This window comes from Schistocerca americana, chromosome 3, assembly GCF_021461395.2.
Source record: "Schistocerca americana isolate TAMUIC-IGC-003095 chromosome 3, iqSchAmer2.1, whole genome shotgun sequence".
Classification (NCBI taxonomy): domain Eukaryota; kingdom Metazoa; phylum Arthropoda; class Insecta; order Orthoptera; family Acrididae; genus Schistocerca; species Schistocerca americana.
Window position 1 is genome coordinate 124,927,335 of NC_060121.1, and position 19,153 is coordinate 124,946,487.

At 36.2% G+C, this 19,153-nt stretch overlaps 1 protein-coding gene across 3 annotated transcripts in view; it reads right to left on the reverse strand.

The window, feature by feature from the left end:
- Positions 1 to 438: 438 nt before the first annotated feature.
- LOC124605317 (nuclear receptor coactivator 5) overlaps positions 439 to 19,153 on the reverse strand; it is a 154,113-nt gene continuing 135,398 nt past the window's right edge. For all 3 annotated transcript variants that reach the window (XM_047136905.1, XM_047136903.1, XM_047136904.1), the window contains 2 exons: positions 8,225 to 8,587; positions 439 to 1,571 (listed from right to left, as the gene is read on the reverse strand). In XM_047136905.1, the coding sequence (XP_046992861.1) occupies positions 973 to 1,571; positions 8,225 to 8,587 (962 nt within the window). In that variant the 3' untranslated portion in view covers positions 439 to 972. The remainder of the gene's footprint in view (positions 1,572 to 8,224; positions 8,588 to 19,153) is intronic.

Consider the following 19,153-nt stretch of genomic DNA (forward strand, 5'->3'; position numbering starts at 1 on the left):
CACTGGATTCAAATTTAATTTTATGTCATGACATTTTGATCTGAGATATCAAGCATTCACTCACAGGAATATGCAATTAAATTTTGCACAGCTGACGATGACAAAACCACAGATCTGTACACAGTACCTTCTGTGAGTATGTCAGCATTTTCAGTCACACACAGTATAAAAATTTTAAAGAAATTTGTACTTTACTGTGGTCAGCTACTAAGTCAAGATATTTTACATGACAATTGAAAGTTAATTATTTGTTAAGATTATCCATGTTTCATATGCCTGCAGCTTTGTGCAGCTATGTAATCATTTTTGTGCCAACATTCATACTGACACTGAAGCTGTTTATGAAAATTCACTATGAAGGGGGGAGGGGGGGGGGGGGGGGGAGTGGGGGGGGTACAAAAAAAAACAAAAAAAACCCACAAAAGAAACAATTGTCCATAGGAAAACAAGTCTTCTGTTGTTTTGTTTTTTTTTTTTCCTTTCAAACAAAACAGTTTCTACAGTACTGGGGTCAGCACAACTACCATTAATTTAATTAAAAACATTACTTGGACTGATTACAAATATCTGTATGTTTGCATGTTCTGTCTCAAGATATGAATTTCAGTATGTCACTTTTACATGAGAATTTATGTATGCAAGTCAACACACACAAACCACATGCATCAATCAAACACCTATCCACTCTCTCCCTCTGTTTATTTACGTATGTGTGCACTTTCCCTGCTAAATGGCTTTTTTTCTTCTCAGCATAGCTAAAAAAAAGGAAAATACTATTGGCCACATCAATAGTCCATCAAACATTTTGTTAAAAAGATGCAAATATGACTTAACTTATAATGAGTGTCCTACACTGAATCCATGAACACCATGATCTAAAATAATTATAATAAAAATATACACTGTCATTCCTATCTACTTTATACCTACAAAGGTATGCGGGGAACAAGAGGATACAACTGACATATAAATCTAGAATCGTCGACCAGATGAGGCAAATGCCCCAAACAGTGGTTGTGCTGGTGGCGTACTGAGAGTGGACGAAGTAGATACAGTGACACTTTGGCCAGAAGCAGAGGTGGGTGTAATTTTGTGGAGCAGGTTGCCTTGCATTAAGCTGTCAAGTGCCTTTTGTACAGCCGGATCATTCAGGAGAGGTGCAGGAGTGCTTGGTTGAGAGCCACTTGACCAGCTGGATGGTGCTGGTGCTGACACCGGTGTGGGCGGAGGAACAGGGGCCAGGTTACTCATGTTGTTGAGATTACTCAAACCAGTTATACTGCTCATACTGCCTATACCGCTGCTGGGGTGGCTCATACTGCCAATACCACTGCTGGGGTGGCTCATATTGCCAATACCAGCACTGGGGTGGCTCATACTGCCAATACCAGCACTGGGGTGGCTCAAATTGCCAATAGCGCCGCTGGGGTGACTCATATTGCCAATAGCGCCGCTGGGGTGACTCATATTGCCAATAGCGCCGCTGGGGTGGCCAGGAGTGCCACTGTTTGAATTGTTCAAAATGTTCAGAATACGATGTTGTAAATCCACTTGCTGCTTTGCTGGTGGCTCTGTAAAAGAAGAAAAAGAAATGAAACTGAAACTGCATTACATACTATTCACATGTATGAAATTAATTTGCCAACATTATTTCAGTTCCAGCTTATCTACATTAAAATGCTTTCATTTCTTTTCATTTATGTAAAATTGTTTACAGCACAATTGATTTCGAGAATCAGCTTTTAATCCTTAAAATAGTATGCATAATGCTGTCCATCATACACCTGTGACCGAAATAACCTCTTTCTTTTCACATGAAGTTGTCCAAGATATTTGCTCAACTTATACTTTCTTATACTTTCTTTACCTATAATGAGCATTTACTGTCATAATGCCCTAAAATAAGTTACTCAAAATAATGTTTCAACATTTTCATGTATCAAGAAAGGGTAGATTGAGTCAGGGGGCAAGGAGGAAGAAGTGGTGGTGATTAAACAGCAACAAATATCGTAACAGAAAGAAGGAAAAAGTGGCCTTCTATCAGCTTGGTAAAATAAGCACAGAAAAATGAGAAAGCTATTCAACAGATGAGAGATTGAAAGAATGTACGATGAGATAAAAAAAATTGTGATGTGAAGTTTCCCTGGGGTATTTCTGGCTTTTAGATTTCTCGGGTGTTAACCTGGGTCATGTTGGTCAACTGCCAATGCATCTAGGCATACACTAGGGAACTGTATGCATGGTAGAAGAGAGCCACCATGAACAACCTGAGTTAGGCATCGAACCCCGAACTAGGCTGAGGGGGGAGAGGGGCGAGTGGGGTGAGGGGGCAGAAGCGAAGTGTTCTTGTACAGTGAGGCCCACACACCAGGCGATAGCACAGACTGCAGACTGTCATTTGCAGCTGAACAGCTTTACACCTACTACCACTACTACCCACTGCACAGTTATGGGGATGGGGAACAGCTATAAATATAGGGCGCCAACACAAACAGAGAAATACCCATCAGAAATCAACTGAAAATGGGAATGAATCTGTTTGCTGAAATATCATGCAGAACTTACAATGTGACCTGGGTGGACAACCAAAATTTATGAGATAAAAGAAATTATCAGATAGCTAAGCAAGACAAAAGTTTATTAGTATTGAAGAACTGGAACATCTTATTATGAAAAAGAAGAGAAGTAAAAGTTGTAAGTGATCATGGGCTGAGAGAAAGAGATGTAAGGTGGTGACAGCTGGAGGACTTTTCCACACGGCATAATTCCGTCACTGCCAGCTCTCACTTTAAGAATCAGGAAAGAAGCTTGACAAGAACTAGAGACACTGAAAGGTTTCAGATAGACTGAATAATAATATGACAAGAGACTTCAAAATCATATTTTAAAATGTAAAACATTTACAGGGGCAGAGGTGTCTGACCATAATTTATTATCATGGTTGCAATTACTTACAGAATAACAGAATACTGATAGAAGCTGACCTGGGGAGAGATCAGTGTGTGTCCAAGAGAAATGTACGAACAAGCACAGTAATAATGCTGATATGATTCATCTTAGAAGACAGAAGGGAGTGAGTGATAGTTGTAGTCTATCTCCAACATTATTTTATCTGTATATTAAGCAAGCTGTGAAGGAAACTAAGCATCAATTTGGAAGAGGGATTACAATTCAAGGAGAAGAAATAAAAAGTCTGAGGCCTGCCAGTGAGATTATAATTCTGTCAAAGACAGAAAGGACTTGGAAGAGCAGTTCAACATACTAGATGTCTTGTGAAGAGGTTATATAAGAAAAACATTAACAAAAGTAAAGCCAGTGTAGTGGAATATAATGTAATTAAATCAGGCAGTGTTGAGGACATCAATTTAGTGTAAAAGCCAACTTACTGCTTAGTTTCCACATGCTCACATTGCCCATCCAAATATTTACTACAATGATACCACAAGGCAGTGTTCTCTGTACCTAAATAATCCACCTCAATACCAAACCTTGTGCCATGACAACATGTTGAATGCCCCTACTTGCAAATTATCCATCACTCAAATTGGATCAAGGTGGAGCAGTCTCACCATAAGCACTGTAACAATTTGAGTGCACTATTACTGCACAAGGAGAGGTCCCCAGCAGTGGGATTGACTTTTTGAAACCATACAGTGATGTAGGTTAAGATCCCACGCACCACACCCTGCCGCAACTCATCCTGGTGCGCCTCTGCAAGTGAGGGGTTTCTTAATAGCGATGATCAACAGCATTAAAAAGTGGTATTTTACTGACTGGTTGCGTGGTGTAATGGATAGGGTACTAGTCTAGTCTAAGACCCTGACTTTAACTCAACCTTCCCACATTGACTTTCCTAGTAAAATGTATATTCTATACAACGCGATCTACATATGGATAAAATGTGCCAGGGTTGCTGTCCTGTATCCCTATACAACTATTATTAATTAAAAATTAATTAAAGAATTTTTGATAGCTATTCTCATGCAGTTTATTATAAAATTTAGCACCAATCAAGAGTAAAAGAAATAAATAAAATGTCACAGTAAGGTTGCCTACATTTTTCCACGCAATAGAGAAAGGTTGCCAGATGAAAATAGGTAAGCCTGTGAGAGTAAATTACCATCTCCAAGTTTCCTTATATAATCATAAATAAAATGCTGGTAATTTTATTGTGAATAGGGTTGTCTTAGGAAAAATAAGCAAATCTTAGGGTCATCATGATTTTCTTTCTCCACCAGTGATGGCGAAGCTGTGTAACAATGTAGCTATTCTGTTCAGTTCAGTAACTAACTTCCTCACAGTATTATTAAAATTATTAAAACAAGCATTGGTAACAATGGAACGAGACATCTCCGATCCACTACTCTCAACGGATTTTGTGTGTGTGTGTGTGTGTGTGTGTGTGTGTGTGTGTGTGTGTGTGTGTGTGTGAGAGAGAGAGAGAGAGAGAGAGAGAGAGAGAGAGAGAGAGAGAGAGAGAGAGAGAGGGGGGGGGGGGGGGAGAGGGAGATGGAGGGAGGGAGGGAGAGAGAGAGAGAGGGAGGGAGATGATGGAGATGGAGAGGGAGAGAGGGGAGGGTGGACACTGACATTGCCTCTAGCAGCAATGCCGCCCTCTCCTCCTTGGTGTACCGGTGAAATGTTTAAGCAGGCAAGTCCACATTAGCCGACACTGAAATCTCAAGTCCACACAGTATAGCCAACGCAAACCTATGTTGAAATAGTAGATGGATTTTACTTCTTACACCAGATCGCATTTCCTTCCATAAATCTTTGATACAATAGCTGAATCGCTTCTCATTAGACTTTGTTCAAGTAAAGCTGTAGAAGCACATATTATATTTCACAGCTCTTCAATGTTTTCAATCAAGGATTCTGAACAACAAAGTTGACAATGGTTTGATATTCCATATATGATTACAGGACCTCCACAACCGAGACATACAAATTTTTGTTAAGTCCTAGGAATTATCATTTTAAGGAAGCTTTGGGTAAAGGTCTCACAATATTATTGGGCGATTGACCATTTGGTATCAACTTTGCAAATGAAGTAAGTCTTTATAACCTTTGGGAGTAAGTGCTACTCTTTTCAACGGAAGGCAACTCACGTAAGAACTGAAAAAAAAAATGATCATGAATGTCAACACGAAGAAGTGAATATGCGATTTATGTTTTGTATTAGCAAAATTAACCAACTTGACACATTTAGTAAAAGCCTCCTACACTGATGTTTTAATAATTATCTGATCAATATGTATAATGTTTCTGAATTAGAAATTTAGTTGGCATGTTCACCAATTAGGACAAAAATAATAATGATATTAACTGTATCAATTGCACAGAATTAGCACCAAAGTAGAGATCCTCATTATGTTAAGTCTATCAGAATTTTAGGTGTTTACAGGCTGATCATGCTGATGCTTTGTACACTAAAGGAAAAGTCAGACCTAAATTTTTTTTCAAAAAACGAAACCTACAAAAGTAATTTTGCGTCATCACAAACAGATGATGTCGACATTTTCATTGATGAAAAAACTTAGATGGTTCAAGAGCTTAATGCTCTATGTATGACATAAAGCAGTGTACACTCGTTAACAATCAAAGATTTCATATTTTCCAAATGAATGATTCAGTGAAGAAAGAAAATGAGCAGTTTTCATGCTGAATCTTGCAAATGGTACATGGATGGCTATTTAAAGCCAAGAGCCTTTACAAGTTAATAAAATTTTACATTGTACCGACAGGGAAAATAATGACGAAATTACTCAGTATCAGATTTCAATACTGCTACTTCTGATGTACCATTTTCTGAAAAAGTATAATACTTGAACACTCTATTTTAAATTATATGATAAATTAAATTGTACTATTATAACAAACACATTAATCACTTTTTAAAGTTTTGATTCATTTTTTCACTTACATTTATTAACCCTATTATGTAAACAAATTATGTACCATTTGAAAGGAAAGTGAATATTACTTACATATTATTATTATTATTATTATTATTATTATGTTACACATTTACACAGTGAAAAATATTGTCTGCTTCCAAACACAAAACAATGAGTGTAGATATCAAACACCACAAAATCTTTTCCATATTTATTAATATTTTTCCTTCTTCATCCTGGTCAACTAGAGACCATGTCAAGTCAACTGCTTCTTTCCCTGAGCTGTAACTGCCGCCCAATGCTCCTGCCTTCATTTTTGGTGTTTTTCTTTTCTCTCATGGGTTCATGTCTTCCTGTATTCAGCTTCGGCTGTTCCTGGAAACATCTGTGCATTCATGTTTCCTGGAGCAGATCATGCTCATGGACACTTTAAGAAGAAATTTTAGTTCTCAATGACCTTTTCCGACTTCATTTCTGTGAACCATACGCCTTTGTTTTCTTATCTTGAAAGTACGTTAATATACTTCCAGGGCTCACTCATGGGATGGACATGAAAGGCAATATTTCTTTTCTGAAACATGTCACTATCTTCTCCATGTGTTAGTATAGTTCACAGTTGTAATGCCTCCTTTGATGGGACCAGGATTGTTTGAAAAATCTTCCTTTCTTTGGCCTCATGTTTCTACATTAAACCTTTCTTTGTAACAGTCTCTGCCACATATAAGGCCTACGGTATAATAACAGGGTAGGTATTGTCTAATTTTGGCACTTAATGAAATTGATCTCTTATTGTAGATACCTTTAGTCAATTGTTAGGCTATTTTCATTTTGTTAATGAGCAATACAAAGGCTTCTTTCTCAAATAGGTTATGCTGTATCCATTCACATAGGTATTTAAATGTTTCTGCATGCTTAGTCTTTCCTTGTCCAACCTCCAGTTCTCTTGGTGATGATTTTATGGTTGTCATAAAGTGTGTCCTCTCAAATGAGATTTGAAGCCCAGGATTTGTTAACTGTGTCTTCAATTGGTTAAGCTATTTTGTTGCCATATCTCCAGAGCCTGAAATTATCACTAGATCATCCACAAAGGCTAGACAATTCATAGTGGAATTTATACACTTGTAGGCTTGTCTATTAGTAATATTGTCGTTATTTATATTTTTTTCTCCAAATCAGATTCTTGGCAGAAAGACTGTAGTTTTTATCACTTTTTAAATGCTGTTAATGTTCAAACAATTATTATTTTTAGTAACAGTATTATTTAAATCATAGTTGTTACTATTATCAATAAAAATATTATTTACTCGAAAATGGCTTCTTGGTGGTATAGAAAACTGTCTCTCTATTACACTGAGAAATAAGTATTCAAACTTTCTTTAACTCACTAACTGTTTCACACAGCTGTTATTCTGCATCTTTCTCTATTATAGAGGTTCCTATGTTTAGTGTTTCTCTGTTGCACCACATTCTCGTATTACAGAAACTTAAAGTTACAACAACCCTAAGATTCACCTAGTTTTCTTAAGTCAACTGTATACCACCGTGTTTGCAATATTTCACTATTGCAGGGAAAAAGGTAGGGAACCTTACCTTAGTGTTTTATTTACATCTTTTACTCTTCATTGGTGCTAACATGTTTTTAAGAAGCTGCAGAACTATCGAAAAAAAAGTTCGTTTATTAATTTTTAACTGAAAATAGTTGTGCAACCTAATTTATTAATATTGACTAAACAACAGTATTTGTAAAAATGTATTTTTTATTACAAGATGTGAATCTTTTTTAATGGTAATTGTCAAACAAAAATTTAAAACATAGCCTACCTGCTGGACTCTCATTGGCCGTGTAGAGCCAGCTGACACACCATCTTTCATTCCCGTTATACGTCATGGTGAGTGTAGACAATATTGCAACAAGAAATGTAAGTACACCACTAGCCCCTATCTAGAAATTTCCCACTTCCTGCAGGAAACAATACTACTGTTAAGTATCTGTCCAATTTTGAAGTCAGTTAGATTCTGACTACAAATAAATTCAGGCAAACTGCTGTTTGAAGGTGGTAGATGTTCATAAAAAGCTAAAGTACATGATATAGATTCCCATGGTTAGCAATACAACAGAATTTGCTGCTCACTCACTGCTCCCCTCCCGGCAATTATCCTAACCCTCAGCCAAGCTGGTGTCACTGTTCACCTTCCTTACTGAGCTTGAGCAATTATGAAAAAGGTAGTCTGAGAAGTGAAAACCATTTCATTCCAACCAGCACTTAGGGATATAGTCATCAGTTCAGGTTGATCCAAGCAAACATGAGAGAGTCTGACAGAATTACCTTTAGCTGGTGGCATGTCCTTAGCGTCACCAAGTTCAAGCTTCAGCTGGAGTTCTCTTTTGTCCTGAAGATAACGAATGATGCGATCATACTGAAGCACAGTCAGCTGTCTGTTGTCTGCTAACAGGTTTAACAACACCTGGATAGCTTCTGGATGCCTGTCAGACAGCGAAGGGCCAACAGATGGAGCTGCAGGTACCACTGATATAGGAGCTGGCACACTCGGCCCTGCACTCACAGGAGCTGTTGGTCCTTGAGTTGGTCCCGGAACTGGTGGACCAGCTGGTTTCTCACCACGCATGTGTGCCTTGAAGTCATGTTCTATCATTGGGATAGCATCCTCCAATGGCATATTTCGATGTTCTAGAAATAAACATGATACCATGACACACAGTACGAAAAAGGTAAAACAGCTGACACACACAACACAACAATTATCTATATTTTTAACACACCAAATCATTTTAAATTGAAACACTGAAGATTTGTTTCAGTACAGTACAACAAATGGCAAAAAAAGGTGACTAAGTGCACGTCATTTACGACGGCGGCCGAGTTTAGGTTCGTTCTGCGCATCTGACGTCACAAAACACAGTAAGCCAATCAACAGAGAACGACGTTGCCAGAGCTCGACTGCAGTGCAGAGCACGGACGAGTGTCTCCAGTTTTAGAAACGTTCAGTGATAAATAAAGTAATTGAACAAAAGCAATGTCTTGATAGCAGACTTTCTTTTATAGAAAGTTTGGAAAAAGCATTCTTTATACCAATTGTTTTATATTCTATTAATTAATTAAACCAAACAAGCAATAAGCCTCCTAATTCCGGCACTAGCAAGGATAGGGGTTTGTATCATTCTCACTAACCGCTTTTTCGCAATAAAGAACAGCGGTAATTGTTTATTTCCTATTGTACTTCGGCGAAACGTGAGTAATTCATAGTCGTACCAACAGTGTTTGTCGGTATTTTGCGTGACATTTTAAAGTGCTCCGTGAGAGCTAATGAACGACGAGCTGCGTTAGCGTAATGGTTAAGGTGTTTGGCTGCAAAGGAAAAGGTCCCGAGTTCAAACCTTGTTTGGTGCTTAATATTTTCTTCATTTAAAAGCAATATCAAATTTTATTCATTTGAATGTAATATGGAAAGTATACGCTATGGACTTTTACCTCTGCAAACTCTTCAAAAATTTCGTGCAATGGTATACTACATCTAATGCTGCACAATAACTGTGTTGAACATTGACACAAAATTAAGTCATTTATGGGGGAAGGTATCAGTCAAGAAGATGTGTATAAATCAAATTTTTGGGACAAATAGTTTTTGTGAAATCGAATGATAAGGATTCAGAAGGATGTAGGTTGCAGTAGGTACAGGGAGATGAAGAAGCTTGCACAGGATAGAGTAGCATGGAGAGCTGCATCAAACCAGTCTCAGGACTGAAGACCACAACAACAACATTTTTTTTCCCCCCCCCCCCCCCCCCCCTCAGTTCTTCTTTACTAGCCCGCCAATTGCGAATAGTTTTTTCTGTTGGTGGAGGTCAGAAATGCTGCTCAGCTGCTCTGTTTCCATGTTCTTCTGCATAGGCTTTTACTTTCAATTTATGGCCCGCACCATACAAATACTTTTTATTTTTTTCCATTACAAAACTAGTTACTAACAAAAATGTTGTCGTTACTGATAACACAAATCACTTTCAATTGAAATTCACTGGCACTGTAAACTGCAATGATGCATCATAGGCTAGACAGTGTTCTGGGTTTGTGATGGTGGGGCAGGATGAGACAGTGTTAGCAAGCTTGTGAATTCCTACAATTCGTGTTCATCAGCCAGTTGAATCCATTGTTTCCACATAGAGATAGGTTTCCCGTGGCACTGAATATACGGCTATCTTTAAGTCTGATGGGAATTTTAAACCAAACATTGTACATTTTTATATTAATATCGAGTATAAGACGCACCTAAATTTTGAAGGCAATTTTTCGAAGGAAAAAGTGCACCTTATAGTTCGTAAATTACGGTAATCCTTTGCATAGACAGTGCACAGTACCAATGTGTTCCAAAACAATGCATGCAAAAACAGAATTTTTCAAGAATTCATATCTTGAGTTCTAATGATCACAAAGATATGGTGTCAAGTGTTTTGGATAGCCCTTGGCCTAGAAATCATTTGTATACCAACCGAAGCAAGAGGCGTGCTGTATTATCATATGAACACCACACAGAAAGAAGGGGTTAAGTCCACTTTATAGATTTTGCAGGAGAGCAATTTTGAAGTTTAAAACTTTACAGTTTCATTGGTTATTGAAATATGCTTTTGTAATTTATACAGTACATTCGTTAGGATTCCTTAAAAATGGAAAAAAATATTATTAAAAATTGGACCCTGTATGTCTTTTTATTCGAAAGTCTGTTTTTTAATTTCTTTGTGTAATGCACTAATCTGATTGTGAAAGTCAGAATGTAATGTGATATTGGGATGACACTTCACTATAAAACTTCCCTGCAACTCTCTTGAAAGTTCTATTAGTATCTGAATCTAGTAATTATTGTACAGGACGTTCACAACTGATCAGGTTTTAGGAACAATACTGTTTATCGATATTCTGTTTTTATTTTAATTGAACTCATGTAAATTATAATGATTAATAAACCCATTTCTCAACTTTAGTATCTTTAAATCACCTGGTATAAAACTACCAACAATTATTCAATAAATGGTTACAACATATACATTAAAATATAGTTAATAGGAGGTAATTTCAGTTATCAGCATAAACCACAGCTTTTATAACCCAGAGTCTTCATTTCTCTCACTTTTTATGTATTACAAACAAAAAACACAAAACGTGTTTGTAAATTGACTGCTGGAAAGGAATATTTGTACAGTACTCTTTGGCCCCTGTGTCACAGAACACCTTCTTCAGTTCTTGCAGATCACAATACTTTTCCTTGGCGATAGTTAGTAGTCCTATAACATTGGACATGTGACCTCTTATTAGCGTAGTATCTCAATAGGTTAATTGTAATAAAGCAGGACTTGCTATTTCACACACTGATATGATCTAGTTTCATTTAATTACTGTGACTTAAGTCTTTACCAGCCTACCTTTGTAACAGGGTGAAGGGAACAAAATCTCTCCTCCTTCAAGTTCTGGTTCCTCTTCAATTCGTCCAGCAAGAGCTATAACAACTGATGTGATCCAAGACTCATTGTAAGCGTCATGATGTATGATAAGCCTTGGATAGTGACGATCTATCTTCATCTCCTTAATAAATCGTGGTGGGAATGAACATTTTGGTCAGTATCTTGGTTGCAAGAAATCAGTCCAGTCATGCAGCATTGAGCCATCAACTTCAATAACCTGAGAAGGAATGAGTTTTGCATGTGCATCTTTAATTATGTCTGTCCAGTCCTTTGGGAGTTCAGCTTTTGTTTTACATCTGATGAGGCCCATGTCTTTGTCACTTTCCAGGTATGAATGTCCTCTTACTGGGAATGTCACATGAATTGATTCAGATCGCTTTGCATGATGGACAAGATAATGGATGAACTTGAAAAGGTTGTAGTAGTTGTTTTGAAAACCAAACAAGTCACAGAAGATTTCCAAATTTTTAACCTCACGATCCAGACATGAAGCAACAATGATGCAGGAAAGAAACTACTTCATTTAAACCTTTCTTCCCCTATAGTTTCAGTATAAATGTAAAACACTGCATTACTGTCTGAGAGTCAATGTTTATTAAATAGATAAAGAGAAAGCTGTCACTTATAATAGACAATGTTGGTGCTGATGTTTGGAAATAGAAGATTTCATTGTAAATCCATAAAAACCGATTCTGTGTTTGTAAACTTTCTGCTTCTCTGTTGAGACTGTCTATTATGCTGATAGAATGCATCAACAATACGGCGGTGCAGTTCATATTCGATCTTCTCTCTCTTAATATTACTTTGAACGTGTGCTCTTTCTTTTCCATCTGTTGCATGTGCAAGTTGTGCCTCCTTTGAAAGTTAGAGAAAATGGGATGTATCACTTCGAGGGAAACCGAATGAGATATTAAATTTTGTATTAAATATTTTGCGATAAGTTTCATATGACACGGAACAAGTAGAATGTGTCTCTTGAAACATCTTTAACATCATCTTGATTTTGAGTTCTTCAGGCAAATACAGTTTCTGTGTTTTATTTGTGCTGTAATGACACGACCATCCTTTAAATGACTTGATGCGAGCGCAGATGTTCTGCTCTGTTTGTATTGAAAGTTTATGAATCTGGTTTCCGTGTTTCCCTCATTTATCAACTGCCGCATCATGCCTTCATTTTTTAAGGAATTCCTGACAGTTTTTTAAATGCCATGCAATGATATAAAGGCCATTTGACAAACAGACAAATCTGTCACAGTACTCTCTCTCATTATTCTGACCTTATAATGAAATGTATAATCACGTAAAGCAGCTACTGTCTCATCTCTGCAGGTCATTCGGCACGGTACATTGTCAACAGAAATCAGTCCTGTCAGGTGACAACTTTGCTCATTCCAGTCCTTCAGCAAATTGAAATTAGATATTAATGTAGACTTTTCTGCATCAGTTAGCAAATCAGTATAATTCTTCTTGCAGTTATAATGCTCACCTATTTCACATGACATTGTTCTTAGCTTTTTAGATACTTCAGATTGACTACCATAGCTCTGTCTTTTTCTAGACTTACCACTGCAGCTTGACTCTGGATATTCCATCACCAGTTGGAACACCAACCTCAATTGGATTTTACACAAAACTCAATTCTATCTGCCACAGCACAAAGTGCTGGCGCGATTGTCAAAGCTGCTCTGCCTTAGCACAAATCACGGCATGAAATTCAGCTCCACAACAGCACAAAGCAAAGAAACTTATGTCAAATCTGCTGCTTGTTAGCTTCAATAATAGATCTACATCTATATCCATACTCTGCAAGCCACCTGACAGTGTGTGGCAGAGGGAACATAAGAAAGCTCAACAACGACATTGCATTTAAAAATGTCAACAATGAAACATAAAAAAAAAAAAAAAAAAATCAATACAGCTCAGAAACCCACACCTGCTGGTCTTCACCCTTTCTGTCCATGTATTGGATGGTCTCGACCTATTTTCTCCATTTGTATCACATTTCAATCTGGCTGCAACTCCATGACTATACCCATCACATTCATTTAAGTTCACCCAACTGAAAGTACATCTGATGAACTTCATAATGATACCACTTAACTCATTTTCGTGAAATTTGGACTTAACCCCTTCTTTCCGCATAGTTTTCATATAGTACACGGTGGGTCATTCCATGTCAAGTCACCCAGGCCTTGACACCAACCATGTCAGATTTTGATGAAACTTGGTACAATTACTTCTTTTATCATCCTGAAAGCACTTGTAAATTTTTTTTTGCTCTATCTCTTATAGTTTTTTTTATAAATTTTTAAAGTTTTTAGATTTGGCTTTGTTTCAGCAGTAGGAAATTGTAACTTAAATGTGTCCTCACAACTAAAAAAATTTGTATATTAAAGAATACTCAAGATATCAGTTTGAAATTTTGGAATAAGTTTGTGTATTATATCTAAATGTTAGAAAAAATTACCATAAAGATATATTAAATTCTTCCAAATGAAAAAAAATTTATAAGTTGTTGTTGTTGTTGTTGTTTTTTTTTAAGCTAACGGATGTTTAGTTTTACAAAAACTGCAATATCTAGAGTCTCAGACCTGATAGAAAGCTCAAATTTGTTTTAAAATACTCTTAATTGTATAGGCTATTAGATAAAAGAAAAATTATGTTGGCTTTTTAACCTGTTTAGTAGTTATCTAATTTTTAAAATAATATTAATTATATTTTAAAAATAAAAAAATGCCAAGTGACTTAGACACCGAAAATAAGTTTTTGTCTTCTTGGAGTAACAATGTACACTTGGATTTTGTATTGTTACTCCTGTGTTTTGAAGTAAAAAATTATTACAGTGTTAAATAGTGCTTGGATAGTATTTTATTAAGTTTATTCAAACTCTCAGTAAGTACTGTTGCTTAGTTTACAGAGATTCTTTTCCAATATCCTACAAAAGTAACCAGAACAGTAATCAGACCAAAAGTGAAATCAGTATGTCAGATATTCAAACCTGTAGTGTAGGGTTATTTAAAAAAATCTGACTGTTTCCAAACAACCTACACACCTTCAAAAAAGTTACAACCGGTATCAGAATTGAGTGAGGAAGAAAAAGATTTGATCCACTTACGATCTGGAATTAATCTGTGTGAATTTAAGAATATATATTCACACCACAGCTACTACTTTTTAAATGTTTTTGAAAAGTATCAAACAACATGTGTAGACCCACTAAAAAAACACAAAAAGCCCATCAAAAAATCGTTGAGAAGTGTAGGCTTGGATCTTTCTAAACAATTACTGACAAAAAATATTAGCATAAAACCTGAACAAAAGCTTTGCTCAACATGCCGTAACTTTTGTGAGGAAAAATTAAGAGTTGAAGTCAATGAAAGTGAAACAGATGAAGAAGTCATGGTTGAATTAGAATCATTGGAATCCAGAAATGAATCCCGCGTACAAACAAACATTGCTCTTGATTATTTAGGTTTAACACCGATAAAGCTTCATGGCTTGTCAGAACAAAGTAAAGGGTCTTATTTTAAAAGGAAGGTTAGCAGTATTGAAAAGACTGCAAAAAAGGCGGTTTCAAAAGCATTAAAATATGATGCACCAAGTTCTGATGATGACGAAGAAGATAAAAGTGTGGTTGAGAAAGCAAAGGATTTTGATGTAATGATTTCTCTTATGAAAGAGAAGATTTCATCTGTTGGGAGGTCTAGAAAAATCCAGATTCTGACCTTGGCTCCAGATTCTGACCTTGGCTCCAGATTCTTGGACTCGAAATAAAGTGATGAAAGAATTTAATGTAAGTGAGTACATGGTGCGACAAGCTAGAAAGCTAAAATCTGAAAAGGGTATTTTGGAAACTCCTGGTCCAAAAAAAGGTAAAACTCTCTGAAAATACAGTAAGACTGGTAACAGATTTTTATGAAAAGGATGAAAGTTCCAGAGTGCTACCTGGAACAAAAGACAAAGTAAGTGTTCAAAAAAATGTGTACATGCAAAAAAGACTCATTTTGTGTAACCTGAGAGAACTCTATTATTCTTTCAAATGGGAGAATCCTGAGGTAGAAGTAGGATTTTCAAAATTTTGTTTCTTGAGACCTAAATGGTGTATCCTTGCTGGTGCTGCAGGCACACACACTGTATGTGTATGCAGTATCCACCAGAATGTTAAACTATTACTGGATGCTGTGAAAATTGAAGAATCTTATAAAGACCTAATTAAGATGCTTGTGTGCAACACACAAAACCAAAATTGCATGCTACATCATTGCAACAGCTGTCCTGCAAATACTGCACTAACAGAGTGCTTAACTGAAAAACTAAGTGAAGATTATGATTTAGAAGAAGAAATTGTAATCAGTCAGTGGGTTAACACAGACAGGGCAGAAATGACCAGTCTATCAGTGTTGAAGACTACATTTTTTTATTGGTTAGGTCATTGGAAAAGCTCACCCCACACTCGTTTATAGCAAAATCCCAATCAGCAGCCTTTAAAAGATTGAAAGAAGACCCACCACCCAAAACAGCAATTATTGTGATGGATTTCAGTGAAAATTATTCCTTTGTTATACAAAATGAGATCCAAAGTTACCACTGGAATAGAGGTGGTTGTACTCTACACCCAGTTGGAGTTTTTCTAAGAAATGAGGAAAACAATGTTTTTGTTTCCAACCACTGTTTTATTAGTGATGACCAAGAACATGACACTGGTTTTGTTAACTTTGTACAAAAAGAAATTACAAAGTGGCTGTCATTACATCATACTGACATTGACTCAGTTCACTACTTTACAGATGGTTGTGCTGGGCAGTACAAAAATAGAAACAGTTTTAAAAATTTGACTGAACACTTGAGAGACTTTAATTTGAAGGCCCAACACTCTTTTTTTTGCAACAAGTCATGGGAAGTCAATTTGTGATGGCCTAGTAGGAACTATTAAAAGAATTTTAAGGAACCCCAGTCTACAGCATTCAGACAAAGAACAAATAATGACAGCAATCGATGTGTATAAGTTTTGTGAAAAAAGTATTGAAAACATTCATTTTCACTTTATTGACAAAAAAGAAGCTGATTTGCTACGGTTAAAACTAGAAAAACGTTTTTCAGCAACCCAAACCATTCCTGGAACTAGAAGTTTTCATAACTTCAAACCACTTCCAACAAACAACCTTGAAATTAGAAGGACTACAGATAGTGTAAAACCCTCTTTAGTCTTTTCTTCCCATTCTTCTTCTGATTGGGTTCGTGTTGAACCATCCATAAATTGCTATGTGGCTGCAAATTATGATGGTAACTGGTACTTAGGACTGGTAAAAACAATATTCAATGATGAAGAAGATGCAGAAATTCTATTTCTACATCCTTCAGGACCCGCTGCATCATTTTATTGGCCTGAAAGAGAAGATTCCTGCATAGTGCCTTTGGAGCACACAGTCTGTGTAGTAGACGCACCTCAATCAAGCGGCACTGGGAGAATGTATTACTTCAAAAAAGACTGTATCAAAAGAACTGAAAGCTCTTGGATGAAGTGGAAAAACAGTTTGAATCAGCATTAATGTTTATTAAAAAGACAAAATTACTCAAAAAATTCAATGTTTCAAGCAATCAGTTGGGTTATACATAAGTGCCATAAGCAAACTATCTTTGTACATAATTCTAATGTAATCTACTATAATTAATAAACATGTTAAAAAGCCATCATTATTTTTGTTTTATCAAGTAGCCTATATGTTTAAGAGTAAATTAAAACAAATTTGAGCATTCTATCAGGTCTGAGACTCGAGATATTGCAATTCTTATACAACAAAACATCCGTTAAAAAAAAAAAAAAAAAAAAAAAAAAAAAAAAGAAAGAAAGAAAGAAAAAAATACATATATATATTTTTTTCATAGAAAATATTAATATATTTTAATAGCATCATTTTTATCTTCAAATATGTATAATAAATAAACTTGCTGCAAAAATTCATGATGTTATCTAAAAGAGTTTTTAAGATAAGCAAATTTAAAGTTTTGAATACAAATTAAACTGACCATTTCCGAAGGTTCAGAAAATGCAAAACATAAAAACTTTAAAAATTTATAAAAAAAACTGTAAGAGATACAGTAAAAAAAAATTGCAGGTGTTGTCAGGATGGTATTAGAACCATTTGAGCCAAATTTCACGAAAATCTAAGGAGGTGGGTGTAAAATTTATTTTTTATTGGGTGATTTGATATGGAATGACCCCGGTGAAAATTTAAACATTGCCCAATTCCTCCAGCCTAGACAAATTGAGCAAATTGATTGATTCTTTTACAGTAGTTGTGTTCTACAGCAGGCCTTAGGTAGCTTATAAAAGCACCATTCGTTCATGGACGGTTTAAAAAAAAACAAAAAAAAAAAAAACATACTTTTTGTATACAAAAGGTACCAACTCTGGTGATTGCCATTTCTATAATTTCTACTCACAGCAAATCGTCAAAATTTTTATCATATGCTCGTAAAATTATGTTCTTGGAGAATAACTTTTTTTTATCATCATTCTATGTGACAGAGATCCAGAGGTTCGAAGTTACTCTATTTATGCACATACAATGTGCACATAATATCCGAAATGAGGTGTAAATTTAGTTTTAACTGATATAGTTAACACATGGCAAAGGGTTCTGAGGTCACCAAACTATGTTTTAAGTAGCAATTTTTTCCACCAATAAAATATTACAATGCACTGTCTCTATAATGGGCACTTCACGGCTATACATCCTGTCATGACCAGGAAATTGTTCAACACTGACATCTGGTGGCGTAAGCAGCTTACAAAAAACTATCTTTCCATACAAAATTCCTTGAACATGAAAACCAAACAATGCGTTTTTTGGTACTGTAGGTGTAGCCTAAAATGTTGTGTATTTTTATGTAAAGTAGTGTAAAGTGAATGTGCATTTGATGGGAGACGATTTTGTGTTAACCTTATATCATGTTTTCTTATTTGATCTTTATATGTGTCAAAGTCTGTAGATATTCCAACCTGGAGTTTCCACTGTTTGAAAGTGTGCAGAAATATTGAAGTACCTAAGAAAACTGTCAAAACTCTACTGATCTACAGAATTTGTTTTATGTAAGGAGCACACGCTGCCATAACATGGGAAAGGAAGGGATCCAGCTGAAAAATGATCCTGTCAGAGCACAAAAAAAGTGAATGTGGCCTTCTTTAAAAGACTGACAGAAAAATTGGGGACTAGCTTCCTCAATCCTCATTCCACCTTCCTCACCAAAAATTTGGGGATTCAATCACATATGCACCTTTTTTGTGCTGAAAAAGAGTAGCACAGAAACAGGGTCAGCGCAAGAGAGAGGAGACAGTGCCAGTGGGAGGGAAAGGCAGAGGAAACTGACAATAGGATGGAGAAAGTGGCAGTGAAAGAAAAACAGAGGTGGATGAAGACAATAACAGTGGGAGATAAAAGAGATATTGATGGTCAATGAGAGAAAAAAAAAAAAAAACCACACACACACACACACACACACACACACACACACACACACACACACACGCGCATGATAGTTGCAATCACTACAGACGGGTACCTGTTGAGAGACCAGACATACGTATGATTTTTGAAGAGGGCAGCAGTTTTTTCTGTAGTTGCAGGAGCAACAGTCTGAATGACTGGCTAAACTGGCCTTGTAACACCAACCAAAATGGATTTGCTGTACTGGTGCTGCAAACAGCTGACGTTAAGGGGAAACTACAGCTGTATTTTCCCGAGGGCATGCAGCTCTACTGTATTGTTAAATGATGATGGTA